This window comes from Meles meles, chromosome 6 (genome assembly GCF_922984935.1).
Source record: "Meles meles chromosome 6, mMelMel3.1 paternal haplotype, whole genome shotgun sequence".
Lineage (NCBI taxonomy): Eukaryota > Metazoa > Chordata > Mammalia > Carnivora > Mustelidae > Meles > Meles meles.
The window spans coordinates 114,958,979-114,976,258 of record NC_060071.1 but is presented as its reverse complement, the minus strand read 5'-3'; the positions used below and the strand labels follow the sequence as shown (position 1 = coordinate 114,976,258).

Below are 17,280 nucleotides of genomic sequence, written 5' to 3'. Positions count from 1 at the left end.
GCGTTCCTTTCAGAATGGCCTGGCCACGTCCAAAGGAGGCAGCTGCTTACCAACACGTGCTGCCACATCACAGTAACACGAACGCTCAAACTTTAATAGGACTGGGGGAAATGATTAGAAATGTGAAGAAGAAAACAACTGAGTGGCACTCTTTCATTTAAGAAAGAACTCTAAAAAGTACACTAACAGACACACACTCAAACAATGACGAAAAAGCCAATGTATCCTTTTATAAAGTTTTACTCATCGGGCTCATGGGACTCATTTTAGAATTCCATGTTGGGCTTTTGATGCTGCTATTTAAAATACTGTTGTGTGCTTCTCTGTGGACAGCATCAAGGCCATTGTGTCCATTTCTGGGCTTGACTCCACTGGAGATTTTCTGCCAACAGAGGATGCACTGGGCTAAGATATAGTTAATTTACCTGAAGGCTCTGCACCTGGCATCTTAAGGCTTCTAATGACAAAACCACAGGCTTGCTGTGCTCTATGCAGTACCAGAATCGGATCGTCATCATCGTCACTTCCTCATACAGTTTATCACAAACCTTCCACTGCTGTAAAACAGACTGCATGGAGGTCTTGAGCTCATTGACCTGTATGAGAAGTGGAAACAGTTAGAAAATCACTTAGATTAGAAAAAACATTTAGAAAATTGAGAAGAGGCTCTCTCATCATCTGCTCCTTCTAAGGATTCTACCATGGGATCCAAATTAGGCATCTCAGTTGGAGAGCACTGGGCGAGTGTCCCAGGTGGGAAGGGTAGGTTAATGAACAAAAAATATCAGACACGACTAAGTTTTAAAACAGGTGAATGGAAAAGAGCCCTAAGGCCAGAAGGATCAGTGTGGATAAAGCTCAGCCCAGCAGGAGACAGCCCAGGGAAACAACAACAGGTGGGGAGTCAGAATCTGTGAGCATACATGTCAGTGACAACCTGAGCTTTCTGATCTTGGACAAGTTATTTAACCCTTGAACTCGTTTCCCTACTCACAAAATAGATATAATAAATAAAAACACAAATAACATAGTGTCTGTGAAAGTGTTCTGAAAATTGTAAAGCACTGTAAGTATAAAATGTTATCTCTGTTGGCCAGCACTGAGTCACTATATATTGGAGAGGCACATGCTCGGTCAAAATGGTAGGCAAGGACCAAGTAGGAGGAAATGCAATGGCAGGCATATTTTATCCTTTAGTATGTTTGATAACCGTGGGAGGCTGAAGCATGTAAATGATCTCAGATACAACTGAGAATATGTAAGTATATATATTTCTATACGCTGCATCAAGACCATTTATAGCTCAACAATAAAAAAAAAATAACCAAAGAATTAAATTGGGCAAAGGATTGAACAGATACCTCTCTAAAGAACATCCACAGTCATTAGAGAAATATAAATCAAAACAACAATGAGATGTCATTTCACATCCACTAAGATGGCTATAATACAAGTTGGGCAATAAACAGTATTGGCGAGAGTGTGGAAAAACTAGAACTCTAATATATTGCTGGTAGAAACATAAAATGGTACAACATCTGTAGAAAAACATTTGTCAATTCCTCAAAAACTTAAGTACAGAGTTATCATATGACCCACTAATTCCACTCTTAAGTTTATTCCCAAGAGAAATGGAAACGTATGTTCATACAAAAACCTGTACCCAAATGTTCATAGCAGTATGATTCATGAAAAGTCAAAACCACCCAAATGTCCATCAATGGATAAACTAAGCATGCTATAACCATACAATGGAACATTTTTCCTCCATAAAGTTCTGACACAGACTATAATATTGATGTTGAAAACATGCTAGGTGAAAGAAAACAGAGAAGACCATATGTTGTATGATTCCACGTGTATGGACTGTCCAGAATAGGCACCTACATAGACAAAGTAGATTAGTGTTTCTAGGGACTAAGGGAAGGGAGGAATGCAGAGTAAGGGGGGTTTCTTTCTGAGTTGACAAAAATGTCCTGGAATTTCACAGTACTAATGGTTGTGTATCTCTATGCATACACTAAAAATCACTGAACTGTACACTCACAAGGGTGGTTTTATGGCATTTGAATTACATCTCAATTTAAAATAAGGATCTGAGTAGAAATGGAGTGTGATCATGATGTTGGCCCAACTGGACAGCTTCATTTGTGACGTGATGTCAAATTTTAGATGTAACCACCCAGGCCTGCGTTCAGGCCCTCTGTTCTCTGCTTAACATCTACGTGAAGGACACAAATCCATGTTGACAGGCAGGCTTCCTCAAACCCTGCCCCAAATAAGGACAGATAAAGAACCACCTGGTTCTTTATGCTAAAATATCGGTCTCACAACTGGCAACTGTGTAGGCGGAATGTCTTTACAAGGGCTCAATGGCTCAGGAAAAGAATCCATCATTAAGAAAGAATAAAAGATAGTAAGGAAACAAAGGAGGTAGGAAGGGAACTCCCTACAGATAGAAGCTACAACTTCTCTGCGTGGCAGGGATGATTCAGATAAAATGGTTCCTATAGGCACACGGCTACACAAGGCACCGCCATGGTCCAGGCCACAGGCGGCCTTCGTGGCTTCTACATACCAAGTTGGTACATCTACTGGTCCACTTAAGGGCAACCCTCAGACTATTACAGCTTCATGGAAAAGAAATGGCACATGTGGTTTGAGGGGAAGGATAAAAAGACTATGAAGCAAAATTCACTACACCAGAAACAAGGAGGAACATATTCAGAATGCTAAAAGCAGCATCAGCCAGTAGGGCAGCAGACGCATTGCTAAAAGCTAGTATTATCACCCCTATTTTACAGACCAGGAAACTGAGGCATAGAGAGGTTAAGTACCTGCCCTGGGACACAGATAAAAATCCTGGCAACCCCATTTTCTATTCAGAGGGAGAATCAAAGCCCTTGCTCTTAAAGACGGGGCTCTACTGACTTTGGAGTACTTATGAATGGATGGTCTAGGTTTTGTGTTTTCTGCATTAAAAAGAATAACTTTGGGGCACTTGGCTGGCTGAGTCGGTAGAGCATGCTCAACTCTGATCTCAGAGGTCATGAGTTCAAGCCCCACGTTAGGTAGAGAGATATACTTTAAAAAATAAATTAAAAAAAAAAAATAGCACTGAGGGGTGCCTGGATGGCTCAGTGGGTTAAGCCTCTGCCTTCGGCTCAGGTCATGGTCTCAGGGTCCTGGGATTGAGCCCCGCATTGGGCTCTCTGCTTGGCAGGGAGCCTGCTTCCCCCACTCTCTCTCTCTGCCTGCTTGTGATCTCTGTCAAATAAATATATAAAATCTAAAAAAAAAAAAAAAAAAAAAAGGATGTAGCTTTGAGATAACTCACATTCCATATGATTCCCCTATTTAAGGTATATAATCACCATTATCAGTTTTAGAACATCACCCTAAAAAGAAAACCCACCCAATTGGCAGTCACTCCTCATTCTTCACTAGCTCTTCCACAGCCATAATCTAGCTTTTCTCCCTAGAGAATCTGTCTATGCTGGACATTTCATATAACTGGAATCACACAATATATAGTCTTTGGTGACTGCCTCCTTTCACTTAGCATGTTTTCCAGGCCATCAATGTTGTAGTAACTGTCAGTACTTCACTCCTTTTTATGGCTGAGTAATATCTCATTGCATGGATATACCATTTATTTACCCATTCATAAGTCGAGGGACACTTGGATCGTGTCTACTTCTTAGCTATTATGAATCATCCTGCTAGGAATATTCATGCACAAGTTTTTGGTGTGGACATATGTTCTCATTTCTCTTGGGTAGAGAGTTGGGAGTGAAGTTGCTGAGTCATACAATAAGTCTATGTTTAAGCATTTTAGGACCTGCCAGGCTTTCTCCAAAGCAGCTGCTCCCTCTTGCATTCACCAGCAGCATGGGTTTCAATGCCTCCATACCCTTGCTAACATTTGGTAGTCTGCCTTATTACTACCACGACTGAGGGCGGTGTAAAGTAGTATTTCATTGTGGCTTTGCTTTGCATTTCCTTGATTAATAATATTGAGCACCTTTTCAGGTACTTATTGGCCATTTGTATCTTTTTTAGAGAAATAGCTATTCAGATCACTTACTCAGGTTTTCCCTTCAGTCATGTGTCCTTTCTATATTGTAGATTCAAGCCCCTAAATATGCAAATATTTTCTTCTGTTTTGTGCTGTGTCACTTCCCTTTGTTGATGGTGTCCTTTCACACACAAAAGTGTTCAGTGTTGATGAAGTCCAGCTTATTTTTTTCCTTCATTGCTTGTGCGATTGGTGTTGTACCCAAGAAACTATAGCCTAATCTACTGACGCAGATTTAGACATAGGTTTTCTTCTAAGCGTTTTCTAGTTTTAGCACTTGTATCTTTGATCGATGTTAATTTTTATACAAGGTATGAAGGTATAGGTCTAACTTCATTCTTTTGAATGTGGATATACAGCTCTTCTAGTACCATTTTTTGAAAAGACTATCCCCCTACCCTGGAACTGTCTTGATATCCTTGTCTAAGAATTAGTTGACTGTAATTTGAGGGTTTATTTCTGGACTCTTAATTCTATTCCATTTATCTATACGTCTATCTTCTATGGTTAGTACCATCTGCATGTTTTTTTACTTGCATTACCTCAATATTTTTTACCCTACATTTTTATTATAATTCATTGTGTTGTGATTATCTGTTCAAATATGTTTCCTCCAGGGAGCTCTTTGAGTAGGACCCATTTATTTTCTTGTTTATCTTTGTACTGTTGGCAGTGAGCCCAGTGCCTCACAGAAGATATATTTAACAAATGACTCACACAAGGTGTGTTAAGCTCATCTCTGTTTTCCTGCCTGAGTTCTAAGGGAGAAAGGAGGTTGAGGGTCACCTATGAGTTTCATTCATAAAGGCTATTCCCAATTCCCTCTTGGAACAAATGGTCAAAAGTACCTTTTAGAAGACAACAAATAAGTCCACAATAAGGACCTCTGGGACGTATGGACACACCTATACAACTGGCTAGTATTTATCGTTTTTCTCTCCATTTGTGGGGAACCATCAAAGTTGTAATATCTATTGATGCCTGTCTTTGCTCTTTTGGTGCTCTACTCCTAGAAGGGGTAAATGCAGACTTTAACATGTCTTCCATGGTTCCTGGGTGGCTCAGTTGGTTAAGGGTCTGCCTTTGGCGCAGGTTACCATCCCAGGACCCTGGGATGGAGTCCCACGGGGTGGTGTCCCTGCTCAGCAGGGAGTCTGCTCCTCTCTCTCCCTTTGCCCCTCCCTGGCTTGTGCTCTCTTGCTTACGCTCTCTCTAATGAATAAAAAATAATAAAAAAAAAATAAGACATGTTGCGTAAAACGATGAGGCATCTTTTACACGCTTCCTCTTCAACACGTGCTGTGCTTCTCCCCACCTCTGGAGTTCTCCATATGCTGACCACACTTCTGACTTAATAGAGGCTACAGGAGACAGGATCACTCCCTCTCTGAGGCACCTCTCTGGACATGCTTTTTCTTAGCAGCTCCTGTGTATCTGGCCAGGAAATACTGCCAGATGCTTGTTGGCTTGAGGAGTGGAGACATCTTTGTCTGTGAGTACGTCAGACAAAACAAAGATAACCAAATGAACTTCTAGCTTGCCAACGGTGTTGGAACTGGTGGCTCTACCTCTAATTATCCGGGGCAAAAACAACGGGATTTGAAATGCTTTTCTCTACTTGCGTATTTCTCTGAGCAACTCCTCAGTTTTTAGCATGGCATGAGTTTCTGTAATTAAACAAAAACCAAAAGAGATGAAAGAATACAGAAGAGAAACGGTGTATTTCAAATGAGTTCTAGTACCTGGTTGATAACACTGCTCCTTTTTTGAAATAACCCATCAATCCTGGATGTTGTGTCTTCCAACAGTGGCACTGTCCCACTCTCCAAAGTCAGGTAACTTTGTCTCAACTCATCGAGGGCTTTGGATTTAACGGCAAGTTGATTTTCTATATCCTGGAAGGCCGAGAGGGGAAAGTTTTCAATGCACGATATCACAGAAGATTAAGGTATAAGAGACAGGAAATTGCCCTTCTCGAGTAAAAACGCCAGTAGAGTACATAATTAAATAACATCACACCTAAAGACATTTTAATCACCATACATTCAATTTCTGCAACTACTACAGTATGAGTTTTTATAATAATTTCAATCATTACATAGACCCAGATTTCAGAAGAGTCTAGGGAGTAAGTGGTTATCATCATGGTATAGTAGAAAGAGCCCAGGAAACCCAGTCCCCATTCCATGCCTGCCCGGTATTGGCCATCTGATCAGACCTTAAGTCATCAAACCTCCAAGCCTCCATTTTGCTCATTTGGAAAACAGTGAGGAACACCCCATGCCGTGGGTAGTTTAGAACTCAAATGAGGGGCGCCTGGATGGCTCAGTGGATTAGGCCGCTGCCTTCGGCTCAGGTCATGATCTCAGGATCCTGGGATCGAGCCCCGCGTCGGGCTCTCTGCTCCGCGGGGAGCCTGCTTTCTCCTCTCTCTCTGCCTGCCTCTCTGCCTACTTGTGATCTCTCTGTCAAATAAATAAAAAATAAAATCTTAAAAAAAAAAAAAATTTAGAACTCGAATGAAACCAGGGTGGCCTGTGGGGGATGGTGCGGCACAGACCTGTGGAGTGTCGGCTGCTGGATCTGAGGTGGCTGAAGGAATTCTCAATGGAAATGGCTAGTGGCTACTCAGCAACAGGACAGGACCACTTGCAAGACCTCTTCTAATGAGCACTGCTGCTCCCCTAGCATGCCCAGTATTGTTCTAGAACCTTCTCAGTAGAACCGGGTGTGAGCTGACCTCTAGCCCCAACAGGGAGTCGTGTCATGCTCACGCAGCAGCTGCAGAGGCAGCATCCCCCGTGCCGGCTATAGTGACAGGGATAGCCGGAGTGTTTTCAGTATGGAGGGACATCATCCGGGCAGTACTCGAGGAAGATTAATCTACACTTGGGTGAGGGCGTCTCAGAGACTAAGTGACCTGGCAAATGACAACAGAGCAAAATAAAGGGCACGGCCAAGAGCTTTAAGCTCAAGTGTGATTTAGCCAGTGGTTCCCAGGGCCAAGTGGTCCTGTCAGAACACAATACGTAGCAGGTAAAAGAAAATCACCTTCTTCTGAAGAAACAGAATGAAACTACAAATAATGGAAACCTTAAGAGTAATTCTGTAAATATTGAGTAAGTTAATAAAACATACACACACAAATTGGAAAACATCAAATCAAAATGTCCTCTGAACATTTTCTTTTAGGAGTCACATTCAAGGCTTAGGAACAACAATAACAGAAAAAGACATCTGCCTGTCATGAAAATAAAATAGCAGTGTGCAATTCTGTAAAACCCATTTTACGTAACAAAGGAAGTACCTGGGGATTTGGAGGACACCTTCAGCAAGTACAGCTGCTTACCCTGGTCCTTGGGGCAGAAGCAGCAACTGAACCACAAGGCCACATAACCAGCCCGGCCACACCGCGTGGTCAGGAGCCACGTGCCTTCTCACCTGACAGTCCAGGAGTGTCTTCTGCACTGAGATCACACTTGCAGGTTTTTGTAAAGTTTTTAGTCTCTCCTCTTGGGCCTCTATCCAGTTGTTCAAAATCTGTATTTTGTTTTCATTCTCAGTGATACTTTCCAAAAGTTGTTCTAAGTGTTGTATCTGTTAAGTTACAAGAAAATAAAATTTTAAACCACATACTTTAAAATGCAAATGTCATGACAGTTATTTTTAACTAAATCATTTTGTGTCTTTTCAGATGCCTCATATTTAGCCTAAGATTTCCCAAAAACTTTTGGAATGAAGACTCATAAATTAGGAAACAGAATTAAAATGCCCTCTAGCATTTGAAAGGAAAGCCAGCCTAAGCAACTTGGCGCTTTTGGAGTTCCACAATACCTGTACAAAATAAAAATTGTGTTGGTAATATGCAGTATTTTTTCATTGCACTATCTACTGATATACTTAAGAAAACTTTCTTTCCCTAGACACTCTTCATTAGAGTGGCTTAAAAATTAAGTCAGTATCAAAAATATCACCAATAATCACTTTAATAAAATAATGGCTTTTTACCATCTGTGATTCTTCTCATTTCTATGCTCACAATTTTTATTAGGTTTTAGTCACAGTATATGTAAAGTTTTATGTTCCTTTTCCAATGTCATAGGCACCTGCTCAGTTGCTTATGACATATGCCTTATATTAATTTAAAAGGCTGCCCAATGCTTTATCAAATGGACACAGTATGGACACTGTATACTTGGAAATTAAGGCATTTTACATTTTTCACCAGTATAAATAATGTTGAATCCTTTGTGTGCACATTTTTCCCTTTTTTGAAGGGCTATCCACTTAAGATAAATGTGTAAGAGGGGGCATGGCTAGGTAAAGAAATAAGATGATTGTTATTCCAGTTCTTGAAATTTTCTAAATGCTTTTCAAAAGGGTCTGTAAGCCATTATCTGCATGTGAATGGGATAGCTTTGGGCTTTTATCTTTATCTTACTAAATTTTTCTAATTTAATAAATGTATAATGTTACATAATGTTTACTCTGAATGCCTGTTAATTGAAGTTGTAATCTTTCCATGTTGATTTGCTAATTATCAATTTTCTCTTTTGTAAACTGTCTGTTCATGTTCTTTGTCCATTCATGCACTTGAATCTTAATTGGATAAATCCATTTGTATGTATTCTCTACACATAAAGAAATCAACCAACTGCTACTATCAATTATATATAAATACTGAATATTCTTCCAAGAATAAGGCTTTCTTAATATTTTTCAGAGTCATGGAATGAAAGTCTACCGAAAGGCCACGTACATTTTTCTCTCTTTTCAGAATCTTTTCAAAGCTGTCATAGCTTTGCCACTTTTGAACATTTACTTTCACAGAAAATGTCAAAATCTCCAACCATTGAGTAGTCTCACGTAGTACTTGACATCTTTTTAAAATTTCTCCTCCTCACTTGCCTAACTCCATTTCCCACTAAGAAATCTTAAAGAAGGGGTGCCTGGGTGGCTCAGTGGGTTAAAGCCTCTGCCTTCGGCTCAGATCATGATCCCAGGGTCCTGGGATCGAGCCCCGCATCGGGCTCTCTGCTCAGCAGGGAGCCTGCTTCCCTTCCTCTCTCTCTGTCTGCCTCTCTGCCTATCTGTGGTCTCTGTCTGTCAAATAAATAAATAAATAAAATCTTAAAAAAAAAAAAGAAGAAATCTCAAAGAAGTAAGAACTTCATAGGCTCCTGGAGGCACCAACGGAGAATGTCAGAACACAGGCTTCAAAAAAGGGCTATCATGGAGGGGATTATTAGACTTCCCTTGTGAGTTAACCACGAGTATCTTTTGAAATTTTTCAGAAAGTGGTATGTTGCAAAGGCCAGATCACACAAACTGTGACACGTGAGCACACCTTTCTATTTAGTGTTCCGTGTACCCGCTGCCATTGGCGGTTCATCTCTCCCAGGTGCTCCGCAAACTCTGTTCTCTCGTAGCGTTTACTCTCTACATCACAGGTGCTTAGCTGAAGTAATGACTGGTTGACAAAGTCAACGATCCACTGTTTATAGTCCATTTCCATTCTGAACTCCTAAAACAAACAAACAAAATTAACCAACCAAAACCTCAACTGAAGTAACTGAACAGGATTCTCCCTCTGGAACACTCCAGGGAGCCCCAAACTCCCATTCGTTCCCCTAGGGGCACCCATCTGGAGTTCTGTCCAACCCTTCCCCAAATCCCACCGAATGTCCACTTTGAGCGGAGAGTCTCTTGGAGAATTCCACGTGCCGAGGAGGCAGCAGGGAGAAAGCCATGTGGTATGTGCTACGTTGTTAGGGCCTATAATACATAGGTGCGGACCCTCCAAAGATGCTACCACCCACTGAAGTGAGGATGTGTTAGCCCAGAAAAATAAAACCCTTCTAACATCACACTTCGTGACTAAGAAATTCATCCTCCATCTACCAGAGGCTCGATCCACCAGCCTGAGAGGGTCTGAAGGCAATGACCAGAGTCTTCATTTATCTCGTGTTCCTAGTGGCAGATCTGCCTGGCACACAGTAAATGCTCGTGTGCGGCTTGTTCAATGTTAGTTCCATCTACATGAAACCAAACATCACGGAGAAGGCCGCCTTCATGTCTGTTTATTGAAGGAAATCAACTTTTCCTTATGCATTCTCTTATGCAAAGAACAATCACTTAATATCTACTGGATGCCAAGTGTTGGGCTAGGTGAGCTACTTCGGGGAGGTGAAGGATGGCCCCCACTCTCCAGAGGCTAAGGCAAGGTGGGGAGACAGACAAGTAACTGAATAATTATAGCATCGCGGAGACACCTAATCCCGGAAAGTCTAGTCATCTGGCAGGGAGAGTCAGGAGCAGACTTCCAAATCGGGTGACACCTGAGCAGACTCCTGAAAGGTGACGGAGAGCAGTTCTATGACTAGACGTGGGGCACGAGAATTCCAGCCCGAAGGAGGAGCGCACACCGAAGCACGAGCAGGGAGAACGCCAGACACGGCAGGTTCATTCGCTTCCGGCAGTGTCTAGGGTCTTAGCGGGGAATGAAGATTGAGAGGAGGCTGGAGAGGTAAAGAGGGGCCAGAGCCAGTTACAAGGCTGCATTCTGCCCCGTGGTGACGGGAGCCACCACAGGAAACCAGGCGGCAGAAGAGCAAGGAGGCTAACATCTGCCTTGAATCACCCACCACCCCATTCCCTGCCGCTACAGTGAGTTTTTCGAAATCCCATCCTACGTGTCTCTTTGTTCTGTCTTTCCCTTCCGACTGACTTGCCTTCTCATTTGATGAAAAGGCTTCTGGCTCTTTTTGTTTAATTACCTTGTACTTTTGAAGCAGATTTTTCACTTGAGGTGCGGAACTCGGCGAGCGCTCCGAGTCTTCGCCCGCAATGTGACGCTCTACAGTGTTCATCCAGCTGATCATTTCTGTGATTGCTTCGCGAGATGGCAACTTCTCCATCTGAAGCTGCGAGGACAAAGCATTTAATTCCATAAATTCCATTTAATTACCCGCCGTTGACAAAAATAAATCAGGGCATCCACTAAAGAGGCTATCTGGTTCGATAAAAGGTCTCTCTCCACAATTAGGCAGGTGACTCACAAAAACAAACCCAGCATTCAGGCTCAGAATAAGCGACCCCAAAACAATGACGATGACCTTCACATGAAGGAACACAGCGATGCAGATAAACTGGGAAATAAAGTAATTAAGCCTGATTTCTCTGTTAAGAAAGATCCCACTGGGGGAGAGGCCGGTAATTAAGACCTATATTCAGTGGAGCCAGTGGAAAAATAGGTGGTGTCAATGAAAATTACTGAGTCAGAGCAATTAATTTTAAAGGAGTTGGGAGCTAACAAGTGAACGCTAATTTGAACGCTGCGTCTTTAAACACCCACCTGATGAAGTTTCTCTTGAATATCTGGAAGTTGAGTTACGAGCGTGGTCCATTTCTGTTCCAGCTGTGCTAAAGCAGCTCTCAGTGTGGCTGTATCGGCTTCTTTCAGGTGGAGAAGTTGGCTCCCGGTACTCACAACCACCACCTTCAAGGACGACTTGTCGTCGAGTTCCTTTGAGAACTCCTGGAGGAAACGGTTGGAACATTGAGAAATGTTAAGAATTTGAAAAGAGCGAAGAAGAACAAAGAGTCAGAATACCCAGTTTTGAGTCCCACGTGAAATCACTGAACTCAAGTCACATCACAAATGTTTGCATGTGTATCTATACGTGTGTGTGTATACGCAAAAGCATGTGTGCACATATGCCTCATAAGTGTACACACACACACACACACACACACACACACACACATATTTTTCCCACTAAGTGTCAGGCATTAGACAGACATTAGACAGGTGGATGACAGGGAACAAAAGAGGTCGAATTCCTGCTCCTTGAGTGGCTTAATTAATATTTAAAAAAAAAAAAGGAAACAAATCACTTCGACTTTATTTTTTTTTTAAATATTTTATTTATTGGACAGAGAGAAATTACAACTAGGCAGAGAGGCAGGCAGAGAGAGAGGAGGAAGCAGGCTCCCTGCGGAGCAGAGAGCCCGATGCAGGGCTTGATCCCATGACCTGAGCCGAAGGCAGAGGCTTTAAACCCACTGAGCCACCCAGGTGCCCTCACTTCGACTTTAAAAGGAACAGCACACAAAGTTCACATGAGATGAACTAAATGCAAGTAATTTTTAACGAAAATATCTGATCTTTGCCTTCACAGGTGTTTTCAAGTATATTTTAAAATATTTACATTTTCATACCAAGGTGAGTGATCACTGCTACAAAATATGAAATTGGAGAAGAGAGAAAAGAATATGGGAAAGGGAAAAACTTGTATTACAAAAGTAAAGCTTTCTTTTAAAAAAAAATCTCAAAACCATAGAACATTTTAGTGGAAATATCAGTTCTGTGTATGACAATTTAAAACCATGTATTTATTAATTTTAATATTTATGAGTTAATAACTCTGTTAAGTTTTTTTTGAGGGGGAGGGAGCAGGGAGTTCTTTCCTGCCTGTATACAGCATGCCCCATGCTAGACGAAGTTTTAAATTCATATGTATTTTGTAGGGTCAATTAAATCTCTTTATCAGGGCACCTGGGTGGCTCAGTTGGTTAAGCGACTGCCTTCAGCTCAGGTCATGCTCCTGGAGTCCCAGAATCGAGTCCCGCTTCGGGATCCCTTCTTGGCAGGGAGTCTGCTTCTCCCTTTGACCCTCCCCCTTCTCATGCTCTCTCTCTCTCTCAATCTCTCTCTAATAAATAAATAAAATCTTTTTAAAAAACTAATATTTTAAATACATAAATGACCAACATAAACAAATAGCTCTAAGTATGAAGAATGCTATTAGCCCAAGTCTTATCCCTTATCCACAAATGATTATGGAGACCAACACTATCAACCCTGGCCATTTCCCCGATAGTTCTTTCTGACAATAATTATCTGAGCATATTCGATTACAACTTACAAAAAACTTGTTTATGTTGCTTCTAATTGTATCCAAGTCCTGAGACACATTGAGGGATTGTTCTTTCCAGTAATTCAGAGTTTGCTGAGAAGATTCCAACCACTTGGTTAACTGATCCGAATCTCTGTTATAACTAACAGGAGCAAAGTGAGAGAGGAAGAAAATTAGAAATGTACTCTGTGGTGGATATGCATCATCGGCCTATTTTCTTCTCATTTTACTGTATGTTTTCCTGTGCCAATCAGCTCTATTATTCAGAAAATCATGTTTTTAAGGATTACACCTTGTTTTTATCCCATGCCCCAAATCTAATGCTCCTGGCACCTTCAATGACTCTCTGATGACTAATCCATAACAAAATGGGCATTTTTAGAGTCTAAGACATTTTCTTATTACAGCTATGCAAAAATAAACCCATGGGTAAGGAGAGCAATTGCTTTTATTCATTAAATGTTCTCGACAGATTTGTTTATAGTAAAACTATAACCAGCATTTGTATAAGTTATATAATAAAGTGTCCTTGGCTCCATACCAACATAAAATATCCAAGCAAAATGCTTCTCCTTTTGTAAGTTTTAAGCTTTAAACTTTTTTTAAATTAACATATAATGTATTATTTGTTTTAGGGGCACAGGTCTGTGATTCATCAGTCTTTCACAGTTCACAGCACTCCCCATAGCACACACCCTCCCTGGTGCCCATCACTCAGCCACCCCATCCCTCCCATCCCCTCCCCTCCAGGAACCCTCAGTTTGTTTCCTGAGATTAAGAGTCTCTAATGGACTGTCTCCTTTCTGGTTTCATCTTGTTTATTTTTCCCTCCCTAACTCTATGATCCTCTGTCTTATTTCTCAAAATTCCTCATACCAGTGAGATCATATGATAATTGTCTTTCTCTGAGGGACTTATTTTGCTCAGCAAAATACCCTCTAGTTCCATCCACATCCTTGAAAATGGCAAGATTTCATTTTTGATGGCTGCATGATACTCGTGTGTGTGTGTATGTGTGTGTATAAAATATACACCACATCTTCTTTATCCATTCATCTGTTGTTGGACATCTAGTAAGCTTTAAACTCTTAACTAGGTTAAGGACAGTTCCCTGTGAGTCAGGGATGAGATTCAAATGTTTTACGTTCTTTACCCTTTACCCTAACCTTCAAGGTTAGGTCCACTAAACAAAATTCTCTGAAGAACTCTGAAGACTTTTTGAAACTTTTCTGTTAGCTGGAGTTAGTATTTATTAATTTAAAAACTTTGGGAGGCGAATAGGGAACAGTGACATGGTATAAAGGCAACGTGATACCTTTAGAACGTAATTCCTAGTTTTCAAGCAAACCAACCTCAAAGACCCCAGATCCCACTGAGCCCAGAAGAGGGACCCTAGAGCTTTAGACTGCTGACAAATAACCTTGTAACAGGGAGACTGCATGTAAAATCTGGGTGACCACAGGATCCCTCTGAGGTCTTTCTCCATGTGGAAATCTGAGTGTAATCCAACCCTAAGAAAACACACCTGAGTAGATGCTTGAGAAGTGTTTGTAGTCTGTGTAGTTCATGGTCAACTTTTTTGTTTAGGGCCAACCACTGCTCCTCTAGCTTTGCAATCTGGCCCTCTAGTTCGGGACAACTCACGGAGGCCACCAGCTGTTTGCCTTCATTCAGAGTCTGGTAAAGTCGGGCATGCTTTTCATCGATGTTTCTTTTAATCTGCTAAAAAAAAAAAAAAAAAAAAAAAGATAAGGTAAAGTCACAGAATGAATTATTGAAAAATGAAGCCAGTCAACCTATTCACAAATACTTCATTAAAAACCTCCAGTAGGGGTGCCTGGGTGCCTCAGTGGGCTAAGCCTCTGCCTTCAGCTCAGGTCCTGATCTCAGGGTCCTGGGATCAAGCCCCGCATCGGGCTCTCGGCTCGGCAGGGAGCCTGCTTCCTCCTCTCTCTCTCTCTGCCAAATAAATAAATAAAATCTTAAAACAAAACAAAACAAAACAAAAACCCTCCAGTAGACGCTACTGAAGAAAGAGTAACACTCTCCCAACCCGTAAGACTCTTGCCATGTGGCTGAAGAAACACAACTCATGTTTTACCGATCATCTTTCATGACGAGAGTGTCTGACTAACACACTTCTGTGGCACAATCCTTCCGTTCTAGAGACTTACACATACAAACAGAAAACAAAAATTCACAGCTTTAGACTGAAGAGTTAACTTGTCCACCTAAAAGCAAAACCCAAGCTGGTAGTTCAGCTTGTGGACAAGTTTTGTGTGACCTGAAGATTATCTCTGAAAATCAGGAAATTTAATATAGAAATCAGAATTTCCTGTGACTCTGAGAAAAGTGGGAGGTCAAGCAACTGGGGTGTGGATTCTCACGGGGCAGATGGGCTGGAACCAGGCAGCCATGCCTCCTTCGGAAGTGCCTCCTCTCTTCCACACTCTACCGTGGCAGGTTCCCCTGTCCCCACCTCCAGCCAGCCTCCAAATTTCTGTGCCCCTGCCTGGCCCAGGTAAGCACTTTATATCGCAACTAGGTTTGAAGGGGATAAAAAAAAAATTTCTTTATCACTGCTTAGGTGCAAAGACTAGGGAAAAATTCATTTCTAGAGTCTTCTAAATGGAAGGATTCAACAGGGAAAAAAGGAAGAGGACTTTAGAAAAATTAAAAACAGTACATCACTAATCCAACTTCATGAGAAGAAAATCTTTAAAATTACAATACAATGACCCCCTGAAGAGAACTGTCTGAAAGCAATTATCTCGCACTGCTGGGTTCAGCATTTAATGACACTTACCTGACAGCTATTTAAATTTCAGCTTAAAAAATTCTGATCAAAATATGACTTTTGTTATTTTCCAATTAACTTAAGACTTTTAAAAATTACTAAAGAATACTACTTGTAATGCCCTTTCTACCACTCCTATCCATAACCCTCTCTTCCCACCTGATCCTGTAGGTGTAAATAAAGCTTCCAACATTTGTTAAAAAAAAAAGTCCTGGGCTCTTGGCTGGCTCGGTCAGAAGAGTGTGCGAATCCTGATCTCGGGGTCATAAGGTTAAGCCCCACGTTGGGTGTAGAGATTGCTTAAAAAATACATACAGCATCCTCTCCTGACTCAAACTCTTTAGAGTGTAGGGATAAAGGAACATTCCTCAAATTCATAAAAACCATCCATGAAAAGCCCATAGCAAGTATCATTCTCAACAGAGAAAAGCTGAGAGCCTTTCCCCTATGATCAGGAACAGGACAAGGATGCCCACTCTTGCCACTCCTGTTCAACATAGTACTAGAAGTCCCAGCAACAGCAATCAGACAACAAAAAGAAATACAAAAAAAAAGTAAAACTCTCTCTCTTTGTAGGTATGGTACTTTATGTGGAAAACCCAAAAGACTCGACCCCCAAATTACTAGAACTCATACAGCAATTCAGTAATGTGGCAGGATACAAAATCAATGCACAGAAATCAGTTGCTTTCTTATACACTAACAATGTAACTGTAGAAAGAGAAATTAGGGTATCAATTCCTTTATAACAGCACCAAAAACCGTAAGATACTGTGGAATAAACCTAACCAAAGAGATAAAGGATCTATACTCAAGAATACGTATGAAAGAAACTGAAGACACAAAAAGATGAAAAAACATTCCATGCTCATGGATCAGAAGAATAAACATTGTTAAATTGTCTATGCTGCCCAGAGCCATCTATACTTTCAACCCCATCCCAATCAAAATACCAATGGCATTTTTCAAAGTGCTGGAACAAACAATCCTAAAATTTGTATGGAACCAGAAAAGACCCCGAATCATCAAGGAAATGTTGAAAGAGAAAAACAAAGCTAGGGGCATCATGCTGCCTGATTTCAAGCTACATTACAAACCTGTAATTATCAAGACAGCATGGTACTGGCACAAAGACAGACACACAGACCAAAGGAACAGAATAGAGAACCCAGAAATGGACCCTCAACTTTATGGTCAACTTAACTTTGACAAAGCAGGAAAAACATCCAATGGAAAAAAGACAGTCTCTTCAGTAAGTGGTGCTGGGAAAATTGGACAGCTATGTGTAGAAGAATGAAACTCGACCATTCTCTTACACCATACACAAAGATAAACTCTAAATGGATGAAAGACCTAAATGTGAGACAGAATCCATCAGAATCCTAGAGGAGAACATAGGCAGTAACCTCTTCAACATCGGCCACAGCAACTTCTTTCAAGATACATCTCCAAAGACAAGGGAAACAAAAACAAAAATGAACTTTTGG

The 17,280-nt window shown here is 41.2% G+C and overlaps 1 protein-coding gene across 11 annotated transcripts in view; it reads right to left on the bottom strand.

The window, feature by feature from the left end:
* Window positions 1-17,280, bottom strand: part of SYNE2 (spectrin repeat containing nuclear envelope protein 2) — a 327,766-nt gene that overhangs the window by 63,828 nt on the left and 246,658 nt on the right. For 10 of the 11 annotated variants that reach the window (XM_046009418.1, XM_046009420.1, XM_046009424.1 and 7 more), the window contains 8 exons: window positions 14,522-14,718; window positions 13,006-13,138; window positions 11,433-11,615; window positions 10,855-11,001; window positions 9,426-9,602; window positions 7,520-7,675; window positions 5,821-5,973; window positions 426-596 (listed from right to left, as the gene is read on the bottom strand). In XM_046009418.1, coding sequence (XP_045865374.1) covers window positions 426-596; window positions 5,821-5,973; window positions 7,520-7,675; window positions 9,426-9,602; window positions 10,855-11,001; window positions 11,433-11,615; window positions 13,006-13,138; window positions 14,522-14,718 — 1,317 coding nt within the window. The remainder of the gene's footprint in view (window positions 1-425; window positions 597-5,820; window positions 5,974-7,519; window positions 7,676-9,425; window positions 9,603-10,854; window positions 11,002-11,432; window positions 11,616-13,005; window positions 13,139-14,521; window positions 14,719-17,280) is intronic. The other variant, XM_046009421.1, reaches the window with a different exon arrangement.